The sequence below is a fragment of the Bidens hawaiensis genome, unplaced genomic scaffold, assembly GCF_021521415.1.
Source record: "Bidens hawaiensis isolate Kalapana, Puna unplaced genomic scaffold, B.hawaiensis_p1.1 tig00000458_1, whole genome shotgun sequence".
Taxonomy (NCBI): Eukaryota; Viridiplantae; Streptophyta; class Magnoliopsida; order Asterales; family Asteraceae; genus Bidens; species Bidens hawaiensis.
The window spans coordinates 2,362,849-2,384,669 of NW_027491030.1; the positions used below are offsets into that span (position 1 = coordinate 2,362,849).

General features: G+C 37.9%; 2 protein-coding genes and 2 pseudogenes across 2 annotated transcripts; 3 read left to right on the forward strand and 1 right to left on the reverse strand.

The window, feature by feature from the left end:
- Nucleotides 1-5,976: 5,976 nt before the first annotated feature.
- On the forward strand, nt 5,977-7,439 carry LOC143626589 (uncharacterized). The gene is made up of 3 exons (XM_077096641.1): nt 5,977-6,250; nt 7,075-7,157; nt 7,245-7,439. The coding sequence occupies exons 1-3, from the start codon at nt 6,046-6,048 to the stop codon at nt 7,293-7,295; spliced, it is 339 nt and encodes a 112-aa protein (XP_076952756.1). The 5' UTR covers nt 5,977-6,045; the 3' UTR covers nt 7,296-7,439.
- A 3,077-nt stretch (nt 7,440-10,516) lies between these two features.
- LOC143626595 (mitochondrial succinate-fumarate transporter 1-like) lies at nt 10,517-12,121 on the forward strand (annotated as a pseudogene).
- A 3,334-nt stretch (nt 12,122-15,455) lies between these two features.
- On the forward strand, nt 15,456-17,185 carry LOC143626596 (uncharacterized). The gene has a single exon (XM_077096645.1). It carries the CDS (start codon nt 15,545-15,547, stop codon nt 16,913-16,915), a length of 1,371 nt encoding a protein of 456 aa, XP_076952760.1. The 5' UTR covers nt 15,456-15,544; the 3' UTR covers nt 16,916-17,185.
- Nucleotides 17,186-17,583: 398 nt separating this feature from the next.
- Nucleotides 17,584-21,568, reverse strand: LOC143626597 (uncharacterized; annotated as a pseudogene).
- Between the last annotated feature and the right edge of the window lie 253 nt (nt 21,569-21,821).

The following is a 21,821-nucleotide window of genomic DNA, read 5'->3' on the forward strand; positions in this document are numbered from 1 at the left end:
CGAAGTTAACCACAACTTCGCTCACTTCATAAGTTCGCCTTAGCGAAGTTATCCGCAACTTCGCTTCATACCCAAGTTCGCTCAACTCATAAGTTCGCCAGAGCTAAGCGAAGTTATTTTTTAACTTCGCCAAATCTAGCGAATTTAAGAACTCAGCGAAGTTCTCTTTTCAGCGAAGTTAACTTTCAAGCGAAGTTATTCTTAACTTCGCCTACTGAGCTGTTTTAATATTTTTTTGTTTTTTTTCAGGTTTTTCAGGTTTTTGCAAGGATGTCGTCGATCAACATCTCCGATTTGGTCAAGATGGAAGTAGAAGCGGGGTCTGCCACTAAGGCCCCGAGGCTGATGAAAGGAACTGACTTCGTGGCATGGAAGGACAGATTCATCCAATATATTAAATATCAGGATGCAAAGATGTGGGTGTGCATCCAGGATGGATATATCCCACCAACCATGGTGTACGAAGGTCGCGATGTGGTTAAGAAGTACAGCAAAATGGAGGACGAAGAGAAGAAAATGTACGAGGCCGAAAGCAAGGCCCATGCTGCGATAACAATGGCACTTCCTCAAGAGGTTCTCCATACGTTCCGAAAGTACACTTCTGCAAGAGAGCTTTGGGATGCTCTTGAAAATAGATTCGAGGGGAATGTGGGTATCCGTGCATCGAAGGTAAAACTTTTGAAGACCCAGTTCTCCGTTTTCAAATTTTTGAAGAACGAATCACTGGATGATATTATCACCAGATACTATCATCTAATGACAGAGCTCAGCAATTATTCAATTGCTTACCGAGAAGAAGAGATCGTTGAAAAGCTTCTCGATGCTCTCCCACCGAAGTGGGAAATGTACACCGTCCTTATGAGGGAAGACAGAGACTTTCCAACCTATGATCTAGAAACAGCAGTAAACAAGCTCAGAACTTATGAGCTTAATATGGTTCGAAAGGAAACACCAACAGATCAGATACAAGACCCTGGTATGTATGGTGCTAAGGTTAACTCAGGCTCAAGTTCAAGGCCTGAATCTGCTGCCTTTTACTCGAAAGGGGAGTCAGGTCCTGACTCACCTCATGAAGGAAATGTTTCTGTTAACATGAATGGTGATGTATGTTTCGTTGCTGGAGGATCTAGTACTTCAAAGCCTCAAGCGTCCTCAAGTGGTTTTTCTGCACATGCCTCAAGCAATAATTATTCCAAGATGCCTATGAGTGTAAAATCTGCTGAAGAGCAGTTTGCAGTCTATGCATCATTTATTGCTTCCTATGAAAACTACATCCAGGGGAAGATTGTGGACCCTGCTGTTCTGGATGAGGACTACGACCAGATCGATGCTGATGATCTGGAGGAGATGGATTTGCAATGGCAAATGGCAATGATTGTGAGGCGTGTTAAACGGTTTATGCACAAAACTGGAAGAAAGTTTGTTGGTGGTAGGCCCGGGTTCGACAAGTCCAAGGTAAGGTGCTATAATTGTCAACAGTACGGGCACTTTGCCAAGGAATGCAGAAATGAGAGGGTTGAACGAGGACAAGGTCGACCTACACAACACTCAGGAGTTAACAGAGAGATAAATGCCATGTTGACCAGAGAGGCAGGAGAGTACAACTGGAATCAACGCTCAAGTGGTTCTGGTGAGCAAGCAAACATGGCTGAGTCTGAAGCTGAAGAATGTGAGAAGGTTGAAGAAATTGAGAAAGCAAATGAAGAAGAAACCGCTTTCATGGCAAATGACAAAGATAATCGCTCCGAGGTAAGTCCTAAACCTGTTTGTACAAAATGTGAGAATTTGTCTGAGCAACTTGCGACCATAACTGATCAGTATGTTCGTTTAGATGCTGAATTTAAAAATCTTAAAGAAGATCATCATTTTACTAAGGCAAGAGAAAACAGTTTTAAAGTTAAAATAAAAGCATGTGAAAAAGATGTCAAAAGCTTAAAAACTAAACTTGCTGAAAAAATTGATGTAATTGACCTAAGCTATGAGGTTTTAGAAGAAAAAACTAAACTTATTGCTGAACGTGAAAAGCAGATTGCTGACCACCAGGTGAAAGTGGTGGAACTGAACCGAAAACTCGAGCAGTTCCGAAATTCCTCAGCTATTCTTGATCACCTTGTTAGTGATCAAGGTACCTCTCCAAAGAGAGGGGGAATTGGTTATCACGAGGTTCCACCACCGTATAACCATAATTACACTTTTAACCCTAGTGTACAGAAATCTGCTGAGTTTGAAGTTCCTCAGACAGTTCCCATCAAGGTTACATTTAAAGAACCAACTGTTAGTAATGGCGAAACGAGTTCGCCTGTTTCTAGTGTAAATATTTCTGGTACAAGTCCAGTCTCATCGGATTCGGATAAGTTGTCCGAATCTGGTAAGACGAACGAGAATGCAGTGTTACCCACCGGTGGAGATAAAAATAAATCTTCTAAAAAGTGTACTCCACTCAACCCGTATGTCCCACCTTATGTGAGACGAACGGCTGGTAACACTGCCTCTACATCCAAACCAACATTTGACAAGAAATTGGAGAGTCGGTGTTGCTTTAGATGTAACAAATTAGGGCATTTAGTTGCAGATTGCCCTCTGGAGCCGAGATTCAGAGGTGTGAAGCCAAATAAAAATGAGAATAAGCGTCATTTTGTTCCTGCTAAAAATGAAAACTTTAAAAAATGCCATAATGTAACGAATTCAAGTTTTCATAAAAACCAACCTCATTTTTACAACCAAACCTCAAGATATAACACTTTCAATTCTCAAAGGTTTGGAAGGCATTACACCCAATCTGCAAGGAGATTCCCTAACAGGACTTACAGAAATTATCCTGACGCTAACTTGAGAAAGCCAGGGTACGGGACGTATCGATCCAAGACCAATTGGTCTTGGGTCCCAAGATTCTAACTCTTTGTTTTATTGTGCAGGAACAGTTGAACAGGGCTGCAAACAATCTTTGGATTGTAGATAGCGGCTGTTCCAGGCACATGACAGGCAACAAACACTTGTTGCAAGACTTAAAACCTGTTCAGGGAGCTAGAGTTAGTTTTGCTGGTGAAAGCGGTGGAAGGATTACTGGTAGAGGAACTGTGTCGAATGGGAGAATGACACTTGAAAATGTAAACTTTGTGGAGGAATTAAAGCACAATCTGCTGAGTGTGTCGCAGATTTGTGATAAAGAATACACTGTCCATTTCACTAAGAATAAAGCGATTGTATTGAAGCCTGGTTTTCATATACCAGAAGAATGGATAGTAATGAAAGCTCCACGTGAAACGAATACATACGTGTTGGATATGAGGTCTACTGAAATGGCCACCGGAGAATCCTGTTTAATGACAAAGGCAAGCGAATCAGAATCAGAATTATGGCACAGGAGAATGGGACATATTCATCTTCGTAAGATGAACTTCATTGTCAAAAATGGGCTTGTGATGGGCGTTCCCTTAAAGAGTTTTAACTTTGAAGAGAATTGCATAGCGACGGTCACAAAATGCAATACAATGTAGGGGCGATGAGTTGAGAACGAAAAGACGAGAAGATCATGACGATGATCCCAATGCACCTTCCGGTGCAGGTGATGAACTGCCAAGAACCTCTCAGGCTCTTGGGGCTTCCACAACTGAGGGGGAGTCTACAAATGCAGCTGGTGATGATGTTGTAGTTGTGGATGACGACGCTGATGTTGAAGACGTTATCGATGCTTTGAAGGAGTTGGATGAGGAGGAGGACGATGAGTTGATGGATGATGACGACGTGTTGCCTATGGATGAGATTGAGAGGATAGGAGAACAGATTAATGTGGAAGATGTATTAGAAGAAGGTGAGATTGTGGATGATTCAGTGGAACATGAGATTCCAGCTGTTGAGAGATCAGAATTGGGGGATGAGAGTGTGATAGAAGATACAGTATGGGAGGAGCAGCCGAACTGGAAAGAAGGCTGTGCTCAGTGGTTTGTTAAAACCAAGAAGCCTGCAGTGCCAACGATGTTCAGAAAGACTTATAATATAAAGGGCTATGCAGAGTCAAAGAAGGGAATCATATACTGGTTGTACGACAAAGAGCTGAAACTATTTGTGATCAAACGGTACGACGGCATTCAGTACTTTAAGAGATTGTTGAGATCTCTGAATTCCTTACCAGAATGTGAGGTGAAAGATTTAGCAAGATTGGGGCTGATCAATAGAAGCAATGATGATATGGCAAGAATCATTGAGAAGATTGTATGGAAAGAAGCCATTAAAGACAAAAAGTTTGAACTGCTAAAGCCTCAAAAAGGAAAGTTGATAGAAGACAAAGATCGTGGAATGAGGGCTGACGGCAAACCATGGATGGTTATGAAGTATAAACCAGTCCGTCATTTGAAAGAAGTACCGATGAAAGTTATGCCCAAGAACGTCCTAAAAGATTTAAAATGGTGGTACGTAGATTGCGAGACAGCTGAGGCAGTAATGGAAGATAAGGATGAACAAGAAGTACTTCGGGTTTACGACCCGATGCATCTTGTTAATCTGTCGCAGGCTGATTTGAAAGTGCTCAACGAGAAGAAGATCTTCTACATTCCTGCTTGGAAGGATCAAGCTAGGAAGTATCAAGGGGTAGTGTCGGTATGTGTGAGAGAAGGGGCGCACGCGTAGAGGTGAAGATTACAAGACTCAAGATTTGAAGATCAAGATATGAAGCTACTGCCAAGGAGGAGTCTGTTGGTACATGTGTGTCAGTAGTTCATAGTCTAGCATTTGTAATCGAGTCTGTAATGTAATTATGTTTTGTTTATGATTGTTTTGTAATACGCGAAGTTGTCAACAAGTTCGCTATGGCGAACTTGTTGAATCAGCGAAGTTATGGACAACTTCGCCAATGGCGAAGTTGTCGTGTATAAAACTGTTTCACTGAAACAGTTTGAGTGTTGGTCGTTTAGGGTTTGTTTCAGTGTGTTTCATATTGGTGTTACGTGTTATTTTCTGTAATAGTGACCGTGAGTCACGTGTTCGGTTATCAATATAACGTGGTTGATTTATTGCTCGTGTGATTCTATCTCTACACTCGTAACTACCTGCGCAGGGATTCCGCACCTGCGTTGTTAGCGATATCCCGTGTACGATCCGTTCAGGAACCTTCACATTTCAACCAAACTATTTCTCTATTTTCGACTTATTCTTATATCAAAGAAACTCATTTCATTCCCCCCCACAAAAAAATAATCTCTTCAATCCTGACATGTTTTCCATCAAAAAAATTCCCATTTCGCACCTTCCAAATTCGCCAACAGCTATAATAACTAGCCCGCGAAAAACTTCCTTCTTGATTTCGCCCATAAACAATACCCTTATGGAGCTCTAATATATCTCTAACTGTTAAGCCATAGATATGAGGGACTTTGCATTATTGCATACCGACTTATACGGTCTAACACCACTGCCGCGATGAGGCAACCAGAAGTAATGGGATCCAATCTTCTTGCGTTGTTATGCCTTAATTACAACATGCTTAACCACTCTATTAACTTATTTCTCTAGTCACTAATTAATGTAAAAACTATTGGTGACTAATCATTATTTAGCATATCTATAATATATATAAACGAAAACAAATAAATATACAATAACGTGAGTTTTTAAAATAGAATTAACCCTGAAGAATATCAAACCAAGATTTTTTCCTCAAACCCAAAAATATCTTTTAAAATAATAAATTAATAAAATCCAAAATAAACCAAATAATAATCGGATATTTTCCTAGCCGGTTTACCTCCACCACTCTTTCAATCACACAACTCCCCTTCACGCGCCCCTCCACCAATAACCATTCACAAAACCACCTTCATAGTACACGTGTCGCCACCTAAAAGCACGTATAATACAACACTATTCAAGCGCGTGATACTTTTTAATAAAACATTGCGTAACGTGGGAACAAAAGACGAATAATAAAGTCAAACTGGTCTTATAAAAAGCGGATCCGGCATCTTATCTACAACCGGAAATAATTTCTTTTGGTAATATTTTCTTTTGCCGGAAAATATTATTATTCTGACGATCACCGGAATAATAATTATGGATGGTAAAGAGTATAGGTGGACAAATGAGCGCCACCTTAATTTCCTCAAATCCGTAGAAGCTTCTTTCGTTAGAACAATGTTGGAGAACATTGAGGGTCGTGTTCTTTTGTTGGATCGGCACGTGCCGGACACTTGCGAGTCCACGTTGGACTCCAAGTTAACTATTGGTCGGATGAATAAAAAAAGGCATTTTCCGGCAGGTATGTATAATAATAATGTACATTTTATTATTATTATTATTATTATTAAACAAAGTAACTTGGTAGGGGTAAAATGTGATTTGATACTTAAAAACGAGTGAAACAATATACCGGGTACTGTATCGATTTTTTTTTTATTTAGGGTCGATCAGTATTAATAATGTATGTCATAATGTTAATATGCTAGGAAAGAAACTATTTCTATGCAATATTTAACTAGATTTTATGTAACATAAAAACTAAAAACTTATAAATATGTTATTGCAAGACAAGAGAGGGTGTTTGTATGTCGTAGTACTTTTTAGTACGTTGTTTTTAACGAAATGATGGTTAAAGCGGACGGATTGATAGATTTTGATCGGTTAGTTATCACCCATGACAATAAGATCATCTATTCAAATGTTTTTATATTTAATTTTTTAGTTTTATTTCTGTGATAATTTTATTTCTCTCGGAGAGCATAATTCGTCTAACGTAAGATTTGGTAATATATAATTATTTTTACTATTAAATTAATAAAATGTCAAATAGGGTTAAAAATAAAACATGAGATTCATGACATTCACGTAGACATTTTAGATGTAATAATCTAAATTTAATATTAATAATACTCTTTTTACGAAAAATAGAACTCTAGTGTCGTTACAAATTGGTACTATATAATATTTTATAGAAAAAATAATTGTAAGTTTTGGTACCAGATTCTATGGTTTGAGAGAAGATATTTTGAAGGCGTCATTTTTTAGTATTTACATTATTTGCTTCTTTTCTTTATTAAGATATTTAAACTTTAATTTAATTTAATATTTTAATTTATTTAATAGATGATCTGGACGGCAGCTTTGGCATTGACCGACGAGTCAAAAGGTTACGAACCCAATCTTCTCATTTTTCTCAAGACGATCAGGTTTTTTTACATTATTAATATTATTATTATTAATGATAATATTAACATTATTATTATAGATACTGAATTATAATTTGTTATTTGTAGGTCGTTCCACAGATGAGACACGTAAAAAATGTTGAGGGTGACAATAACTAGCATGTACATCATCATTATGACCATCTTAAAAAGCATGCATGGGGTCATGATAAAAATAATGATTATGATGGTTGTGGTTAATGTTACGGATATTTATTTAGTTTAGTATTAATTCACTCACATTTTAAATTAAAGTTACCTGATCTTCTTTACATACTTTACAACTACGTCAATTAGTTTGTTCGATTTGTCTATAAAACTAGACCATGATACATATTCTTCTAGCCTAGTAGTTAGTAGATGTCTAGTAAAATGTTCTTTTAAGTAGTTGAGAGTTCTAATTTTATTTTGGAAATTGATGCGATTTAAAAGTTGTTTTAAAGGGTATGAGTTACCGATTTAAATAAATACATAGCCGATTAAAGATCTCTTATAATTATTAGATGTTGTAAGGGTTAGGATATTTTTAAAACTCTTAAAAGTTAATGAGAGCTTTGAGAATTACTCAAAAAACATGTTTTTTTTAAATAAGAATTGGAAGAACTTCTATATATTTTAGGAGTATATTTGTCAAAAAATAAAAAAATTAAAGACAAAAACCACCGTTATCGCATGTTACATATGCTACATGCATTTACGTTACATACTGCTACTAACCGTAAATGCTCATTACATATGTTCTAGTAATGTAACTTACATATAATACGTAGGAAAAAAAAACGTTTTCGTATGTTTTTTGTATGGTTCTCAGAGTTTCCATGACTCAGGGTGGTTTTCAAAAGAACCTGATCCACTTAATACACATTTGTTAAAAGAAGTTTGTTGGTTAGTTAAAAAGAAATATGTTTGGTTAAATTATTCTGATATGAATTCTGAGAAAATTGTAATTTAAAATAAAATAATCTAAAATATTTGCGTTGTTATGTCATTAAGACGTTACAAAAGATGTCTGGTATGATGAAGTCTCTTCACAATAATGTAATTGTGTACAAAAATCCAACTAACATCTACCCCGAAGGAGTAAATATCTAAAGCAGCAATTTAAATAGTAATATAGTGACTGATTAGATGTGTAATATGAAAAAAAATATATATGCATGTTATTAATGTTAAATAGTTCTAAAAGAAACTAAGCTAAGGCAATTTTGAAAACTTCTCAAACTTTTAAGGCTATTTTTTTGTAGACTTTTGTTTTTTCCGTGTAAATTAGTTAAAGTAGTCACTCTCTAACCAAAAAGCACATAATATGCATGTTTAGTAGATTGAGTGTAAATCATTTTAATTTTATGTTATACGTACAATTGATAAAAAAAACAAAGTAATTAAATTAAATTAATTAGCATACACCCGTTTTTGTTCATATCAAAACCATGAAATAATATATTCATAAACGTTCATATATGCTTCAAAAATTCTAAGCAATGACTGATTACCGGTTTGCCTATATATGTTTTAGAAAAAATTAAAAAAGACATTGATATGACATAGAAAGTGAACCCACAGACACTTTAGTCCAAGAAGACTAAAGATATTAATAGTCTACAAAGGCAGCAGAAAATAATAAAACATGTGAGGGAAATTGAAAAAGGCAATTTATAAATTTTAAACGAGTGTAAACGGTTTTTATTTTTCTTTCTTTTTATAAAATAAAAATGATTTACTATGGATTTTCACCATCAATGTTAATAATCCATGTCACTATTAAAAGAATGAGTATTTTGGTCGCTTTTATGTTTGAATGTAGCTTTTTGTGATCGGGAGTGTGATGGGAAGACTATTTGTGGGTAATCCCATTTTAGGACTCGGGATCATTCTGCAACCAAATTCATCAACAAATGATGCACAATTATAAAATGTCTCCAATAAACGTAACAATATAAAACAAATACTACATAATCATATATATAAAGTGTTAAATCCAAGAGTTGATCTATGCCTAGACCAGGATGTGCCCTGGCTTACCCACAACCATGTTTCCGAAGTGTAGAATTTGTGTAATTTTTTATCTTTGTTTTATGTATCAGATATCTCTTAACAAATGTTAGGATATTCTTGAGTCAAAATTTTTCATTTTTTTTTTTGAAATTCCTTATATATATGTTGGAAACACACATTAAATAGTAGTGGTCCACTTATCAACTGATAATATGATATAAACAACCAAACTATGATACAAGTACCAGACACAAGTTCACATGTATTAAGTAACCAAAACTAAGTTCATAGATATCTCAAAATTATTTATGTAATACTAATGATTTTTGTGGTTTTTATTAAAAGAACGTATCGCCCTTGCATGTGATTCTTATTTGGAATGATTAAAAAAAAGGAATATCGATAAAAAGCAATATTCTCATTATTTAATTAAATTGATTCCAACGTGTAAATAGGAATGAACATTTTGTCCCGAATACTTATACCCGTATCCGTATATGTACCCGTACATGTAACGATTTAGCTTATTCGGTACGGTATTGGTATTCGATTTTATTAATTTCCGGTACGGGTACAATCATATAGGGTACAAGTATGTTTGGTATTTTGCATTCATTTGTAATATGTAGAGATTTTACTGAGATTATCCTTAAACCATATCATCATTGAACGTAATACGATTTACAAGGTATTGAACCTGCCATTATATTCGCTATTATGGTTTCCTACTTTACTTTGGTATTATGATTTATTGGTTTTAGTTTTTCTTTTGATTGAGGTATTAGTAATGTCGGTATATGTACCAATTTAGTCAGTTTGGTACCTGTCACGTACTCATACCAGTACCCAGACCAAACCAACTTATTTCTTACTCATTACAGTAATCGTTGTAAATTTGAAAAAAAAAACAAACAAACAAAGCAGTACAAAAGTGGGTACCGTATCCGTTTGTACCCAGATACCCATATATGTACTCGTACCGTACCAATAAATTCGGTACGGGCATCGTATCGGTACTCATTTTTATTGATTTTCTATACATGTACAATCGGGTATATATGGGTACATGTACGGATACAATACCAATCTTATACTTGGTCGTTTTATTCCTTAATTATTTTTTAGTCTTTACTTTTCTTTATATATATTCTTTTAAAAATGCATATAACACAGGATTCGCCATCTTATTTTTAATCAAATTCATAAGTCTATTTAAAAAAAAGGTCTAAAAAAGGCAGCTTAAAATATAAAACGCGGTGGTTAAAAGCAAATTTAGAAAATTCAAAGAAATTTCCCTTAACTTAGGTGCCAAAAGACAACTAATGTTGTTAAAAACATATATCATTAACCGTATATAAAGGTGCCAAGGTGGCCACAACTTATAACATTTGTACCAATTCCACACATAGGTAAACAACATCTCATTTCTTTCTTAAATGGATCAAACAATGTCAAACCAAAACAAACCTATAATCCCTGCATATGTAAAGGCCATATCCGGTTCACTTGCGGGAATCCTGGAGGCGGCTTGTCTCCAACCCACCGACGTCATTAAGACTCGGTTACAGCTTGATGGAGCCGGCAACTACAAGGGTATATTCCATTGTGGTAGCACTATAGTTAAGACTGAGGGGGTGAGTGCCCTTTGGAAGGGTTTGACGCCCTTTGCGACTCATTTAATGTTGAAGTATGCCCTACGAATGGGGTCCAATGCGGTCCTTCAATATGCATTTAAGGATTCTGAAACGAGAAAGAAAGATTAGCGATGGAGGGAGGTTTGTTTCGGGGTTTGGTGCGGGTGTTATTGAAGCTCTTGCTATTGTTACTCCCTTTGAGGTGATCAGTTTTTGAAACATGCATTGTGTTATTTTTTAGATATGGAGTTATAAAGAAAATCATCAAATGACAATCTTGACCAATAAGTATGACAAAATAATTTTGACAATTTTTTTTAGAAAAATGTCATTTAACTTTTATTTTTAATTAAGAAGTTATTTAGCCGACTAGAAACTTCCACGTGGCACTGTAGATTTAATCTATTGTGCCAGATTCTCTTTAAGAACACGATTTGACTAGAAACCGCAACTTGGTCGTTGGTGACCCCTGACAAAACAACATGGATCTCCTACACCAAAATGTGGTTAAGAATCTAGCACGACAAAACGAATATGCTCCAACAGATAATTTGCTATGCTAGGATTGAAAAATGTTGCACCGAGTGACACGTGTCAAGCACTGGTTGATTGATTTTATTTTTTTAAGTTTTGGATACTTAACAAACACAATGATTAAGATGGGCATTTTGATGATTTTCCCTAAATTATCTTTATGTTGAAAACAAGTTAATAAAATGTGTAGGTGGTAAAGATATTATCTTTATGTTGAAAATAAGTTAATGAAATGTGTAGGTGGTAAAAATAAGACTACAACAACAAAAGGGATGCTCTAAAATACAAGGGTCCCATCCATTGTGCTCGGTTGATTGTGCGCGAAGAAAGCCTAGCCGGGCTTTGGTCAGGGGCGGCCCCAACAGTTATGCGCAACGGTACAAACCAAGCGGTCATGTTCACGGCCAAGAACACTTTTGACAAGTTATTATGGAGGAAAAATGAAGGTGATGGGAAGGTTCTTGATCCATGGCAGTCCATGATATCCGGGTTTCTAGCCGGAACAGTGGGTCCGGTATGCACGGGTCCATTTGATGTGGTAAAAACAAGACTCATGGCTCAGAGTGGTGAAATGAAGTATAAAGGCATGGTGCACGCGTTCACGAGTATATATGGTGAAGAAGGGTTGTGTGCGCTGCGGAAAGGTCTTGTGCCACGGTTGATGCTTATCCTGCCGGGCAGGCTATAATGTGGGGTGTGGCTGATCAGGTGATTGGGTTTTATGAGACTAGGTATATGCACCTTCATCAAAATGATGATAATATACCTTTGTTAGGGGTTTAGGTGAACTTTACAAAGTTTCATTTTTCTTGTTATCAGTGACTATGTGTATTTGTAATTGTGATTGGTTAAGTTTCATTTTAGAATATTGGCATTCTTTTGTAATTGGATATGAGATGAATGGTGATTGGATTTGTTTTTTTAAATTAATTATATGTTTCTGAGTTTTTCTTGATTGTCCCAAGTATCAACCTTGTTTGTTTTTGTTTTTTAATAAATTTTACTTCTTTATATGAGAAATATCCCTTAAGAGGAGTGATAGTGGTACTCATAATGGTAGTAGCGACATCATTAAAAAGTGGTGGTGGCTATGGTAACGGTTGTCCTCATAGTGTGGCTTGCTTTTCCAAATGTGGAGTGGTTTCGACTCCCTGGGTATGGGCCACTACACATGCTCTTAACGGAGTATCTAAAGCTATAGTTAATATGAATGCCAAATCAAATGAATAAATAATTTGTATTTTAATTAAAAAGTATTAAAACTCAACATCCTTTCGGCTAGCGAAACTTTTAGACGACCTCATATGTACCCCCGAAACACTCCGTATCTTGAACTAAAGCAAGTGGCATCTTTCTCACCACCTATGTCTCAACTATACATGTACAAAACGGGTTATATCCCAAACCGAAACTGGTCTAGGTTGCTCAAGACATGGTCAAAAACAATTTAGAAGAAATCGGATCGTGTTTAAAAGTTGTTGAAGGCAAAAATGTTAAGCCAATTAAACCAGTTTAGATCGGGGTTGAAACTGGTTTGGGACAAAAATAAAAATAAATGGTCCTTTTGCTTGTACTCAAATTGGGTCGGGTCCAAACCGGCTTGAGAAAACGATATTACAAATTGGTCATAAACTGATAGGTTGGATCTTGAACCAAACCAGTTTAACGGGACCAACCCGTATTTTTACATGACTAGTCTCAACTCTCAAGACTATCAACTACCAAAGTTTTCTAAAGCTTTTATTTCTTTGTTTGTTGCCAAGAAATCTTCATTTGTTGCTTATCTTCAGCAATAAATCTTCTTAAATACACTTGTTAAAATCAAAGAAAGAGACACCTCTTAACTTTTTGACTGATCCGCGAGAGGGAAGATCTATCATGTGTCATGCGGATGTTCTTGTGTTTGGCTAGCAAGGGGTAAGCATGCGTGTGTTGACCTCACTGGGGTGTCCCTGTTGGTGGGGCTGAGAGACAGTGGCTTCGTACCGGGACAGGCGGTTTTCAGAGCGGAATCTAGGAAGGTTGCTAAGCATGAGGCATCGTGTTTGGAGAATTAGCACGTGTTCATTCCAGTTGCCTTCGACACTTTTGGATCCCTAGCTCCCGAGGCGGTTCGCTTCTTGGAGCGGGTGCAGAGTAGTCCACAGTGACTCGCAGAGCCCGAGGAATCAATGATTTATATTTAGTAGAATAGGCTTTGCGATTCAAAAGGGGATAGCGGCGCAGCTTGTTGCTCGCTTACCCACTATCCAGATGTAGCTCGGTTTGTGTTATATATAAACTAAACATATAAAAAAAAATCAAAGAGAATTCTTACCAAATGGGTTCATGGCCGGTGAATGATATACAAAACTTTTGCTAGGGCTAAATGAAAGTGACCAAATAAATACTAGCCTATATTCTAGAAATTTATACTCCATACATAAAAGAGAACAACCGAAAACAAGTGTTGATAAAAATGTATATAAACATAATTTGGTAAATTTCTCAACTTGTAAAAATCAAAATGTATGTAATTAATGTCCACGTATAAAAATAAACAAATGCAAAATTGTAACTGAAGAAATAGAAGTCAAATTGTATTTGTATTGTTTTATTATTATTCCTTGCTTGAATTGTGCATGGCCTCAAAAATAAAAGTTAAAAAGTGTCCCTCAGGCTGTTTTAAGAGTTAAGTGCCCTTCAAGGCTAAAGGTCTTTTCTTATTTATAAAACAAAAAAAAGTCCCCTCAAGCTATCTACACGTTTAAAAATAAAACCTCACAAGTTTTCTAAAACTTAAAAATAGGTTTAAAAAAAGTAAAATAAAATTGAAGGCATATCGCATCCATTGGTGATCATGGCCTTATGAGAATTGATGTTCTCATATGCTCTCATTTTTTTTACTTACTAAAAGAGGACGGGTTGGGTTTATATTGCTTTTATCTTAATAGAAATGTTTAATAATATTAGTTTACTTTTCATATTTAGGGGATGCACTTAAGGTAAAATGATGGTTATGGTGATACTTGTTTTTTCTCAAAAGCTCTTTTTGGTTTCTTTTGTCTATGCCGCATAGACTGTTTGTTTTTTGAAAGACCTTTCACTAAAAAAGATCTACGTGTCCTCTTATTGGAGAAAACATAAACCAACCACTTTTTAAATCTGCACACATCTTCAGTACTCTAACCACCATGTTATCATCTCTTTCACACCTCTCCACCCCATATCACATGGACAAAGAAACACCGTTAGCTAAAATAAGCGTATCTAAATTGAACTCGAATGTTTAACCCACCTAAATAATAAGTCTATCGTAGAAACTCTCACTCACCCAAAGGAAACAAACGGTGTCGATATCTTAACACGACAACATACGTTACTAGGTAAGAAATGTAAAAGTCACAAGTTAAATCACTCTTCTTTTGACATTTCACACCATAACGGACAACCTGATAAATATTTATTTAAAACTAGTTTACCCCCTCTTAGACCGTGAGTAGCCGAAAAACGCCCAAGGCATCACTCACCACCCACGTTGGAGTCACGTCCACCAACTCCACCAGCTCATCTTCACCTCTCCCCCTCCACCCCTTTTGTCACACCCCTTTAGCCTTGAACTTCTGGCCCATACGTCGGTCCAAAAGCTCAACTTCTGCCCATTTCCCACAGAGCCTCTTATTAGGTCCACCATCAAAACTACCATCCTACTTCAAACTGTTTACCACCTTGGCAATATTCACCACTCTCCTGTTTTGTTATTGTTGACTGAAATCGCATCCTGATTATGAGAAGTCCATAACTTTTTTCAACAGACCATTTTCCTCCGTCTTGTACGTCCAACCCGACTTCGCAAGTAAGAATTATTGACATCTCTGAGTCTCAAAATGCCTAGACCGCCTCTCTCTGTTTTTTTTTTCTTAGGAGTCACCCTCCCCCTTAGTCTTAACTAAATTAGTAAATTACTTCTTTTTATCATTTCTTCCAAAATGAAAAAAAAAAGCACATTGGGCCAAGATCTACCAATAGAGAAACACCATTTGGGCTACAAACATCAAGACCAAACATCTATCAACAGTTCAACACAACAACATCAACAAACCCAAACCAAAATAGATATCAGTATCAAATCTAAAGTAAACTGATCTCATATCTCAGTCCTGAGATCTCTTCTTCATATTCAACTCTGTTCTTCAATACTTTAAAACACCTTCATCAACACCAACAATGCCACCACTCTTTACATCATCAAACAACAACAATAACCTCATAATCCAATCACTCTCTTCACTCTTCCTCACACTCCTCTTATCCTTCACCCAAATCCCATCTTTCTTCCTCCATGGCCTCCACACCTACATCCATCCTGATGACGTCACCCCACCAAACCCTAACTCTTCCGGCATCAAAGCCGCCATCCGCCGCCCCTCCGACACCGGATCAAAACCCAGAAAGAAACCCAACAATCATTTCGAATTTGACGAACAAAAAGCTCAAATCTTTAGACTTAAACTCACCCACAATCACATCCAATCACGACTCTATTTTGACCAGTTCCGTGGTGCTTTTAACTTCACGATTGTTGGGTGCTGTTCGATTATTATACATAACTTCTTGCCGGTGGTGAAAGACTCCGCCGGAGTGATTTCAAACGGTACTTTGATTCCGATCTTGTTAGGGTTTCTAGGGTTTGTTAGGGTTTTGATTATACTTACCAAGGTTTCGTTCGAACGATCGGCTTCTAGACAGTCTGATAAGCAATTGAGTGTGTTAATTTCATTCTTAGCTACTTTAATTGCGTTTTTAATCGTTCTTGAAGTTTTCCCGAATTGGGTTCTCGATTTAGGTTTAGGGTTTGGGTTTGGATCTTTAGATGGGTATGCGAAAGTTTGTGTCGCGGTGTTTATGGGTTTTGTTGCCGGGTTGTTGTATGTCCCGGCGAGTAGATCTGCCCGTGCGTATTGGCTTGGGACGGATCAGATTCGGTGTAATTTATCGATGATTTATTGCGGGTGGTTCGGGAGGATATTGTTGTACTTTAGCTACTTCTTAACGGTTTTCACTTCGTTGCTTTGGATTAGCCCGTTTACGGATTTTGTAGTTAACAAAAACGTTAAGATGAAAAACGTTCGGCATAGGAATTATTTAACCGGCAATGTGGGTATGTCACGGTCGGATTTTGAGTCGTTTAGGTTATGTTGTTTGCTAGCGACGGGAGTTTTGAATATGTTAAGTTTGCGTGCGAATTTGCAAATGTTTTTGAACGAAGCGGTGTTGTCTTGGTACCAAAGGTTACATGCGAGTAAGGTTCCGGATTTGGATTATAGTCGGGCTAAAGTGTTCTTGCATAACCATTATTTGTGTCTTGCGGGGATACAATTCTTTTCGCCACCAGCGTTGGTGTTGTTTTTTCTTGGTTTGTCTAGGATTGATGATAGTGTTCTTGACCATTTTAAGGGGTTGTGTCATTTGATCCCGTGTTCGGCTTTGGTTAAGGAAATGGGATTGTTTATGAGTTGGTGGGTTGTTTTGGTTATGGCGGTTTTGGTTTCGGTTAATCTTGCACTTTATAGGCAAGGGATTTTGTATGTTTCTTGATTGTTGTAGAGTTTTACAAGTTTTGTTACACTTTTATTTCATTACAAGGGTCTGTAACTTTCGATTCATACGTAGTTGGATAACAAGTTTTGAGTTTGATTGTGATTATTTACGCGTATAATGACCTTTCTTAGTATGATATCCAGATGACATAAAGTGCGGTAAAACAAGAAGTACCAAAATATAGTATCGATGTGTTGTAACGATTGCTAATTTGTAAGTAGAGGTGTAAATGATCCATGTCAATCAAATCGCTCGCGATCTACTAACAAATAAATTGCATAAAGCTTGAGCTGAACTGAGCTTACATAAGTTTGAGCCCAAGCTTAAATATAAAAAGCCGAACAAGTCCATTGTTTATACAAATATAATAATTGTTTTTAAATAGGTTAAATATATAATTGCATAATATATATTGTTATTTATATTTATGACGATTAAAATAACTAAAAGATATACACTATAAATGATGGAACTCGAATTTTGAAAATTACTCATGTCCCGAGCTCGAACTTTCTTATATTAAATGATTCGAGCTCGAGTTTTGACACGCTCGAGCTGGTTTAAACCCCCCCCAACCCCCCCAACCCCCAATACTAAAATACAACATTCAAATTGAGGACAATATTGAAACATTCACCTTCTTGGTAAAGATTAAAGGGCTAACTCATTGCCTGATTTTACAAATCTAACCTCTTTAACATGTTTACTTCTAAATTTCAATAAAACTATCACAAGAACTCATTTTCAATTGCTTTCAAGAACTTGAGCACATGTTGCATAGTAGGCCGACTAGCCGGATTCTCCGAAAGACAAATAGCCGCAATCTGAACCGTCTTTAACATCGCTTGTTTCGAATCTGCATTCGCAACCGTCGGATCAAGAACATCAATAATCCTACCTTTCTTAATCTTTTGAAACACCCACCCCACCAAATTCCCTCCTTCAATATCTTTAAACTCGGGCCCAGTGGGCTCTTTCCCGGTCACTAATTCAAGAAGTATCACTCCAAAGCTATAAACATCGCCCCTAGTTGTTGACCGCCAGCTTTGACCATACTCGGGTGGAATGTAACCAAACGTCCCGGCTAGATCCGTGCTCACATGGGTCTCACAAGCACTTATTAAACGGGCCAGCCCGAAATCAGCCACTTTGGGCTCAAAATCTTCATCAAGTAAAATGTTACTCGCTTTAATGTCTCTATGAATAATATGCGGATTAAACCCGTGGTGCAAGAAGGCTAACCCACGAGCCGCGCCCACCGCAATCTTGAACCGTTCGGTCCACCATAAGATTCCCAAACCCGTTTCAGGCGTGGTTTCAGTTCGGTTTCTTAACCAAAGATCTAAACTGCCGTTAACCATATACTCATATACAAGCAACTTTTCATCTTCAAACGAGCAATACCCGAGTAACGAAACAAGATTTTGATGTTTGACTTTCCCAAGCGTTTCCATTTCCGCCAAGAACTCGCGTTGGCCTTGCATTTTTGACTTGTTCAACTTCTTGACCGCCACGGTTTTCCCATCCGATAATCGGGCTTTGTAAACGGTCCCGAATCCACCGTCTCCGACAATATTGGACTTACTGAAGTTGTCTGTAGCTTCTAAAATGTCAACTAAAGTCAACCTCAAAAGGGGTTGTTCAAACATTGCTATGTTGATGCTTAAGGGCTCCTTTGACCGGCTGCTGGTCAACAAATACAAATTTTGATCAAATGGGCTGTTGTTTAACTTGCTGATGTCATCGTCTTCGCAATCTTTCGTGTTCTTGATTCGGTTCATTCGTATTTTTACGAATATTAAGATTCCGATTAACAAAATCCCAATCACAATCGAAGTCAACGCCACAACTATTATAAAGTTTGACCGTTTTTTGAATCTTTGAACCGGGCATTGCATTCGCAGAATCCCGCCACACAAATCTTTATTCCCCGATAACGAGATCCTCGAAACATTGCTGCAGATTCCATTCCTTGGAACCGGGCCTTCCAACTCATTTCCCGCCAAATTCACGAAATTTAAACTTAAAACATTGCATAACTTGTCTGGTATTCGACCCGAAAGTTTATTATTTGAGAAATCAAGATACTCGAGCCCGATCAGACTCCCAAGATCCGAAGGAAGCCCCCCCGTTAATCCATTCCCGTGTACATCCAAAGAAGTCAAGAATGACATATTCGCTAACGACACGGGCAACTCGCCAACAATCGCGTTTAAACTCAAATTCATTAACTCGATCCGCCATGCTACATTATCACTAAACAACTCGTTTATTCGACCCGAAATCTTGTTTTCTTGCACGAAAAGCCCAACTAGATTCGACATACTTTTAATGTTGGCAGGAAGTTCGCCATCGAGCCGATTATTACTTAAATCCAAATGGGTCAACCCGGTTAACCCACCAAATGTGGCGGGTATTGGGCCCGAAAGCTTGTTCCCAGTCAAATTAAGCTTCACTAACCCGGTGAGTTGACCGAGTTGGGCGGGTATCGAACCTGTGAGATTATTATTCCCCAAATACAACCCTTGCAGCTTCAATGAACCACCTAATTCAACCGGTATCCGACCCGAAAACCGGTTGTTTGATAAATCTAAGGTTGTAAGGTTGGTCAACATGGTCAACGAGTTTGGGATTTGACCCGAAAGATCATTATTATTGAGCAAAAGATCCACCACAACCAAACAATCCCCGAGCCCATCCGGGATAGAGCCCGTTAACTGGTTGTTTGAAAGATCAAACAGCCCGTGATGCTGAACGAAACTCGAGTCGGGTATACCAACTTCCCGAAAGTACTTTGACTTTGTTGACTGCGGGATTGACCCGGTCAAATTTTTGTTTGAGAGAACCAAACATTGCAATTCGGGCAAGCCCGAAATCTCCTCGGGGATTGGCCCATTAAGCCCGTTACCACCGAGGTCTAATGTGGTTATCGAAATGCAGTTCCCGAGTTCAACGGGAATGGAGCCCGTTAAACGATTCGAATTCAAGTTTAAAACCGAAAAGGAACGCAGTTTCCCTATCTCTTTCGGGATTTGACCCGTTAACCGATTGTTACCGAGTATCAACCTTTCCAACATTATAGCATTCCCTATATCCGGAATCAGTTTACCTTCCAGCATATTATTAGCAGCAGAGAACTCCAACAGGTTAACAGATTCCCATAAACTCGCGGGTATCGGGCCTGTTAAGTTATTCGAATCAAGATCAAGTACTATTAACGGCAGGCCCGATAAGTAGCCCGGTACGGGCCCGGAAATCTGGTTATCAGACAATATCAACTGAGTAACATTACTGCAGCCAACAAACGTGTCGTGTATCGGGCCCGAAAGCAAGTTACTCTCGAGGTCAACCTCGGTCAACGAAACCGCATTGCATAGTTCCCTAGGAATCGGGCCTGTTATTAAGTTGTTGTTTAGCCCAATAACATTAAGCAGTGAGCAGTTCCCAAGTTCGGGTGGGACCCGACCCGTGAATCGGTTACCCGACAACAAAAGCGAGTTTATTTGGTCCCATTTTCCGACCCATGAGGGTAACGGGCCCGAAAGTTGGTTATATTCGGCTGAAAACGAGAGCATTTTGAGCTCCGAGAGCTCGTCGGGCAAAGGGCCCGATAACGAATTAAACGAAAGAACCAATGTTTTAAGGCTCCTACATTTTCCAAGCTCACTAGGTATCGAACCGTTGAGTTTGGAGTACACGAGGTTTAAGATCGTTAAGTTTCGTAGCTGTCCAAAGAATTTCGGGATGGTACATTGTAACGGGTTATACGAAAGGTCAAGTTTCGATAAAGATTTAAGATTCGACATTGTTTTTGGTAACGGGCCGGTTATTAAACAAGAGGGCGAAAAAAAATTCCGTAATTTTGTCAAATTTCCGATCTCGGGCGGCAATACGCCCGAGAAATGGTTCATACCGATGAAAAGATCGGTAAGACTAGATAGCGTTCCGATCTCGGACGGAATGTTACCCGAGAGAGTATTATTAGCAACATCCAAAAACATTAAGTTTGTAAGGTTAGTAAAAATATTCGGGCTCAAAGAGCCCGAAAGCATATTATTACCAAGCCCGAGTGAGTGTAGTTTTCGTAGGTTTCCTATCTCTGGCGGGATATTTCCCGCCAGCGAATTAGAAGAGAGATCAAGCGACTCGAGATTTATCAACCTCCCAATATTTTTCGGGATCTGTCCCGAAAAATAATTGGGACCCAGCTCTAGTATTCGCAGCTCTGTCAGCTCCCCAATTTCGGGCGGGATCTCGCCCGAAAATTGGTTCTGGCCTAAGTCCAGCATTTGGAGCTAGTGGAGCTGGGAAATGCTGGTGGGGAGTTTACCAAAAAAATGATTCGAAGACAAGTCGAGGACAATAAGGTTGGAAAGCGAAAATATAGACGCTTCGAGTGGGCCTCGGAGCGAGTAATGTGAGAGAACAAGCATGGTAAGTTGGTTGTTATGGCAAGTGACACCTTGCCATTGACACATGGAAGAGTTAAGGTTCCATGAGTGTAACGTATTCGGGTTTGAGAGTGTGTTTTTAAAGGAGATTAAGGTTTTTGCATCTTGGGTTTGGTTAAGGATGGTGGGTTTGGCATTGGTTAAGAGGGTTGTGAATAATATTAATGATATTAAGAGTGTTGGTGTGGCCATTGGTGTTTTATTTTGAATTTGAATAGTTGAAACTTAAGAGAGTATTTATGTGATTAGGTGGAAAGGGTTGAGTAGTAGGAAGTACGTACACATGGAGACAGAGATTCGATGCTTTATTTAGGTGAACATATAACGACGTCGTTTTCTGGTAAAGATAAGAAGTACTGTATTTTTTTTTTTTTGTTATTTTCATATCAATTCATTACCAGGTTGAAAAATGAAAAGAAGTGCTTACAATGATATAAAAGATAATCGGATAA